General features: G+C 56.3%; 1 protein-coding gene across 1 annotated transcript; it reads left to right on the forward strand.

Moving 5' to 3' along the window:
• Positions 1-484: 484 nt before the first annotated feature.
• On the forward strand, positions 485-2,803 carry LOC115916971 (olfactory receptor 14A16-like; the record flags this gene model as incomplete). Its single annotated transcript, XM_030970708.1, has 2 exons — positions 485-1,402; positions 2,261-2,803. Coding segments are annotated over exons 1-2 (1,461 nt in total), but the record flags the coding sequence as incomplete, so codon positions are not given.
• Positions 2,804-6,793: the final 3,990 nt, after the last annotated feature.

Raw genomic sequence — 6,793 nt, forward strand, 5'->3', positions numbered from 1 at the left:
TACCTCAGAGAACTCACTCTCTTCTCCCTGAGGGCAGCAGAAATGCTAAGAGTTTCTGATATCCAAATAAAGTCAGCAGGAAAGGGGGAAGAGGAGCTGTAAAACTCTAGAATATTTAAACAGACTTTACCATTCCTGGTTTCTGGCAGTGGGGGTGCACATGCTGACCGGGCCTTCTGTGTTAACAGGGTCTCAAAGTGGAACACAAGCACAGGTTCCTGTCCATCTCCCACATCTGCACAGCAAAGCGGAATGATAAAAACCAAAGGCTTTAGTTGCTCTGAACCTGAAGTCCCACTTAGCCAGCATCAGCCAGGGCTCTCCACTTGGAGCTGAAGGAAAATCTGCTAGGAAATCAAAAGGGTATCAGAGGGTTACAGGAGAAGAATCTGTGGGAAAAGGCTTTGATTTTGCTGGAAGAAGTTTCTCTTAATCTGTCACTGACTTTTCTCCATGAACAGCTCCCCAACGCCTGAGACAGCAAATGTCCAACAGCAGCTCCATCAAGCACTTCCTCCTGCTGGCATTGGCAGACACGCGGCAGCTGCAGCTCCTGCACTTCTGCCTCTTGCTGGGCATCTCCCTGGCTGCCCTCCTGGGCAACGGCCTCATCATCAGCGCCGTAACCTGCGGCCACCACCTGCACACGCCCATGTTCTTCTTCCTGCTCAACCTGGCCCTCAGCGACCTGGGCTCCATCTGCACCACTGTGCCCAAAGCCATGCACAATTCCCTCTGGGACACCAGGAACATCTCCTACACTGGATGTGCTACTCAGCTATTTTTCTTTATGTTCTTCATTGGAGCAGAGTTTTATCTGCTGACCATCATGTGCTACGACCGCTACGTGTCCATCTGCAAACCCCTGCACTACGGGACCCTCCTGGGCAGCAGAGCTTGTGCCCACATGGCAGCAGCTGCCTGGGCCAGTGCCTTTCTCAATGCTCTCATGCACACGGCCAATACATTTTCCCTGCCCCTTTGCCATGGCAATGCCCTGGGCCAGTTCTTCTGTGAAATACCCCAGATCCTCAAGCTCTCCTGCTCCAAATCCTACCTCAGGGAACTGGGACTTCTTGCTGTAAGTTCCTGTTTGCTATTTGGTTGTTTTGTGTTCATTGTTTTCTCCTATGTGCAGATCTTCAGGGCTGTGCTGAGGATCCCCTCTGAGCAGGGACGGCACAAAGCCTTTTCCACCTGCCTCCCTCACCTGGCTGTGGTCTCTTTGTTTGTCAGCACTGGTACATTTGCCTACCTGAAGCCCCCCTCCATGTCCTCCCCATCCCTGGATCTGGCCCTGTCAGTTCTGTACTCGGTGGTGCCTCCAGCCCTGAACCCCCTCATCTACAGCCTGAGGAACCAGGAGCTCATGGCTGCTGTGAGGAGACTGATGACTGGATGCTTTCAGAAACATTAAACTGCTGGCCAATTTCTGCAAATCACTTGTAATAAAATTCATCTTTGATACCTCTTGTTGGTTTCATTTTGGAAGTTTTCCCCTTTGCTTTATTTTTTAATACAGTCCTCAAAGAAAAGCCATTCTTTACGCCAGTTCTCACTTTGTTTCTCTCCACCTTCTCTGTGCCCACAGACTGTGTCCATGAGGAGCTATTTTCTTGGTGGTTGTAAATGAACTAAAGGATGTTCCAGCAGAGTTTTCTGCAGAGATGCCCTTTTGTTGCCTTCTCTGGAGCTGCAGCAGCAATGTCTGTGTGCAGAGCTGGGGCAGATCAGGGCTGGCCCAGCAGCTGTGCCCAGCAGCAGCAGCACTTGGTGTTGCCAGTGCTGCTGCCGTGGCCCTGCCCCGCTGCCCTGGTGGCCCTGGTGTTGCTGCAGGGCCTGAGTGCTCTCGGGGCCGGGCACAGCCCTGGGGGTGGCAGTGCCGGGGCTGCAGCAGGGACAGGCCATGGGCACTGCTGGGGCAGCGCTGACGCCTCAGGCCAGGCCCTGGGGGCTCCAGGCTCCTTGCCCAGGCTCTCTCAAGAACACGGCCAGGCCAATGCTCAGCACAGAAACCCCCGTGAGCAGCCCCAGGCTGGCCGTGGGCAGGCTGGGGGCAAACAGCATGGCTGGGGCTCTGCAAGGGCCCTGGGGCAGACGGGAAGGAGCAGCAGAGCAGGGGCTGATCCATCCCCAGTGCGCTGCACAGCCCAGGGCAGCGTCCCAGAGCGCCCCTGATGGAGCTGCCAACAACATCCCCCTCTGCAGCCCTGGCCTCTCCCCAGCTCACACAGGTGCCCCATCCTTGCAGGCACAGCACGTGTCCATCTGCAAACCCCTGCACTACGGGACCCTCCTGGGCAGCAGAGCTTGTGCCCACATGGCAGCAGCTGCCTGGGCCAGTGCCTTTCTCAATGCTCTCATGCACACGGCCAATACATTTTCCCTGCCCCTGTGCCATGGCAATGCCCTGGGCCAGTTCTTCTGTGAAATCCCACAGATCCTCAAGCTCTCCTGCTCCAAATCCTACCTCAGGGAACTGGGACTTCTTGCTGTAAGTTCCTGTTTGCTATTTGGTTGTTTTGTGTTCATTGTTTTCTCCTATGTGCAGATCTTCAGGGCTGTGCTGAGGATCCCCTCTGAGCAGGGACGGCACAAAGCCTTTTCCACCTGCCTCCCTCACCTGGCTGTGGTCTCTTTGTTTGTCAGCACTGGTACATTTGCCTACCTGAAGCCCCCCTCCATGTCCTCCCCATCCCTGGATCTGGCCCTGTCAGTTCTGTACTCGGTGGTGCCTCCAGCCCTGAACCCCCTCATCTACAGCCTGAGGAACCAGGAGCTCAAGGCTGCAGTGTGGAGACTGATGACTGGATGGTTTCAGAAACATTAAACTGCTGGCCATTTTCTCAAACACACTTGTAATAAAAGTCATCTTTGATACTTCTTGTTGGTTTCATTTTGGAAGTTTTCCCTTTGTTTTTATTTTTTAATACAGTCCTCAAAGAAAAGCCATTGTTTGTGCCATTTCTCATTTTGTTTCTCTCCACCTTCCCTGTGCCCACAGACTGTGTCCATGAGGGCTGTTTTCTTGGTGGTTTTAAATGAACTAAAGGATGTTCCAGCAGAGTTTTCTGCAGAGATGCCCTTTTTGTTGCCTTCTCTGGAGCTGCAGCAGCAATGTCTGTGTGCAGAGCTGGGGCAGATCAGGGGCTGGCCCAGCAGCTGTGCCCAGCAGCAGCAGCACTTGGTGTTGCCAGTGCTGCTGCTGCCGTGGCCCCGCTGCCCTGCTGCCCTGGTGGCCCTGGTGTTGCTGCAGGGCCTGAGTGCTCTCGGGGCCGGGCACAGCCCTGGGGGTGGCAGTGCCGGGGCTGCAGCAGGGACAGGCCATGGGCACTGCTGGGGCAGCGCTGACGCCTCAGGCCAGGCCCTGGGGGCTCCAGGCTCCTTGCCCAGGCTCTCTCAAGAACACGGCCAGGCCAATGCTCAGCACAGAAACCCCCGTGAGCAGCCCCAGGCTGGCCGTGGGCAGGCTGGGGGCAAACAGCATGGCTGGGGCTCTGCAAGGGCCCTGGGGCAGACGGGAAGGAGCAGCAGAGCAGGGGCTGATCCATCCCCAGTGCGCTGCACAGCCCAGGGCAGCATCCCAGAGCGTCCTGATGGAGCTGCCAACAACATCCCCCTCTGCAGCCCTGGCCTCCCCCAGCTCACACAGGTGCCCCATCCTTGCAGGCACAGACACGGCAGCACTGGCTCAGCAGCCCCTGTTTGCATTGCACACAGCAGGGGGAGCACCCCCATGCTGTTGCTGTGGGGACATGAACCTGAGGGAGCACAAATGCCATCAGCCCCTGGGGCCCAAGGGCTGGGGACACCAGGGGAAACCACTCAGCTTTTGTCCTGGCCTCTGCACTCAGCCAGAAAGTTTGTTCCCATCAGCTGGGAGTTTCCTGTCCCACTGCAGATGCTGTTGCTCAGAGCCAGGGCTGCCTGGCAGCCACCCCCAAACTGCCCTCAGCATTTCCTTGGCTTCACCTTTGCTTTCTTTACTCTTTCTGATACAAATTTCTTCCTCTTGCCCACGCGTTTGGGAAGGTCCCTTGGGCAGCAGGATCATCCTACAAGTGCTGCAGGAATTGTCTGCAGGCTCCTGCAGTGCCTCCTGCTGCTCCCTTGCCAGAGGCAGCCCAGGCCAGGGGGGCACATCTGGGCTGCTGTGTCTGGCTCTGGGGCTCCCTGTTCTGGGCAGTGAGGAGGAGCTGCAGAGGCTCTGCAGGACTGACAGGATGGGCTTTGGGGCTGGCAGGAGAAGCTGAGGGACCTGGGCTGCTGGAGCTTCTGAAGAGGAGGCCCAGGGCTCATCGTGCAACTGCTCCAAGGGTGGTTCCAGAGAATCCCAGAATCAGCAGGGTTGGAAAAGACCTTGGAGATCATCAAGTCCAACCTGTGCCCTGACACCACCTTGTCTCCCCTGAGCCTCCTCTTCTCCAGGATAAACAACCCCAGCTCCCTCAGCTGCTCCTCACAGGACTTGTGCTCCAGACCCCTCCCCAGCCTTGTTGTCCTTCTCTGGACACGCTCCAGCCCCTCCATGGCCTTCCTAAATTGGGGGGCCCAGAACTGGACACAGCACTCGAGGTGCTGCCCAGCCAGTGCTGAGCACAGGGGAAGAATCCCTGCCCTGCTCCTGCTGGCCACACCATTCCTGATCCAGGCCAGGAGCCATTGGCCTTCTTGGCCAGCTGGGCACACTGCTGGCTCATGTCCAGCCTGCTGTCCATCAGTCCCTGCAGGTCCCTTTCTGCCTGGCTGCTCTCCAGCCACTCTGTCCCCAGCCTGTAGTGCTGCAGGGGTTGTTGTGGCCAAAGTGCAGGACCTGGCACTTGGACTTGTTAAACCTCACCTTGTTGGATTTGGGCCCTGGATCCAGCCTGTCCAGGGCCCTGTGCAGAGCCCTCCTAGCCTCCAGCAGATCAACACCCCCAGCCAACTTGGTGTCATCAGGGTTCCATGAGGCCCCAGAGTGTTCCAATGATCTCCATGATTCCATGAGGCCTCCCAGTGTCACAATGTCCCTTTGGTTCCATCGGACCCCTTGGTGTCACAAAGTCTTTTGGAACTTTGGGCTCTGCAGTGTCACAATGGTACCGTGGTCCCACAAGGCCCTGCAGTGTCACAGTGGTTCCTGGTCCCCCAGGGCCCTGCAGTGTCACAATGGATCCTTGGTCCCCCAAGGCCCTGCAGGGTCACAATGGATCCTTGGTCCCCCAAGGCCCTGCAGTGTCACAGTGGATCCTTGGGTCCATGAGGTCTGGCAGTGCAGCAATGCTCTCCTTGGTTCCACAGTGTCACAATGGCCTCTTGGTCCCAAGGGCCACCACGGTGTCAAACATGTTTCCTTCATTCCAGGAGTCCCTGAGGAGCAGCACTGGCCCCTTGGTTCCATGGGGCCCTGCAGTGTCACCATGGCCCCATCATGACACCAGGTCCTGCTCTGTCACAATGCTCTGCATGGTTCCACAAGGCCCTGCAGGGTCACAGTGGCCTCTTGGTTCCCTGAGGCCTCAGAGTGCCACCATGAATTCCTTGGTGCTGCAGTGTCACAGTGGAGCCCTGGTGACACAAGATCCTGCAGTGTCATCAGGGACCCTTGGTTCCACAGGGCACCGCAGTGTCACAATTGTTCCTTCAGTTCCCAGAGTCCTTGCAATGGAGCAATGGCCCCTTGATTCCATTGTCCCCAGGCTCTCCCAAGGGTCTCCTTGGTTCTGCAGTGTCACAATGGCCCCTTGGTTCCACAAGGCCCCGCAGTGTCACAGTGGCCTCTGTGGTTCCAGCAGGACCCAGACTGTCACCAATGGACTCCTTGCTTCCATTCAGCCCCACAGTGTCACAGTGGCCCCTTGGCTCTGTGCTGCCATGTTGTACACAGTGTCACCATGGTCCTCTTAGTGCCACCAGGTCCTGCAGTGTCACAATGGCCCCTTGCTTCCCCAGGGCCCTGCAGTGTCACAATCATCAGAGAATCAACCAGGCTGGAAAAGACCTTGGAGAGCATCAAGTCCAACCTGGGACCCAACACCACCTTGTCACCCAGACCATGTCACTGAGTGCCACATCCAGTCTTTCCTTAAACACTTCCAGGGACGGTGCCTCACCCACCGCCCTGGGCAGCCCATTCCAATGCCCAATCACCCTTTGTTGGAAGAATATTTCCTAATGTCCAGCCTAAATGTCCTCTTCTGCTGCTGAAGTCTGTGCCCTCTTGTCCTGTTGCTGTTCCCTGGTAGAAGAGCCTGACCCCCACCTGGCTGCACCCTCCTGTCCGGGAGTTGTAGAGAGTGATGAGGTCTCCCCTGAGCCTCCTCTTCTCCAGGATAAACAACCCCAGCTCCCTCAGCCACTCCTCACAGGACTTGTGCTCCAGACCCCTCCCCAGACTTGTTGCCCTTCTCTGGACACACTCCAGCCCCTCCATGTCCTTCCTAAATTGGGGGACCCAGAACTGCAAACAGCACTCGAGGTGCTGCCCAAGCAGTGCTGAGCACAGGGGAAGAATCACTGCCCTGCTCCTGCTGCCCACACCATTCCTGATCCATAGGAGTGCCAGGGGCTAGATGAGGGAAATTGGGGGGAGGTGGTGGGGACAAAGTCTGATTGATTGTCAGCCATGAAGGGTCTTCATCTTCATATTTATTCAGACTGCATTTGGAGGTGCTGGAGGTGAATATCAATTGGACATATCTGATATCAATCTATAAACAGGAAAAGAAAACAGGAGAAAACAGTCCTCTCTGCATTGTTTTCAATACAGTATATTCACTTTGAATACCCTTCTTGAAATTATCTAATTAAC

Source organism: Camarhynchus parvulus, unplaced genomic scaffold, assembly GCF_901933205.1.
Source record: "Camarhynchus parvulus unplaced genomic scaffold, STF_HiC, whole genome shotgun sequence".
Lineage (NCBI taxonomy): Eukaryota > Metazoa > Chordata > Aves > Passeriformes > Thraupidae > Camarhynchus > Camarhynchus parvulus.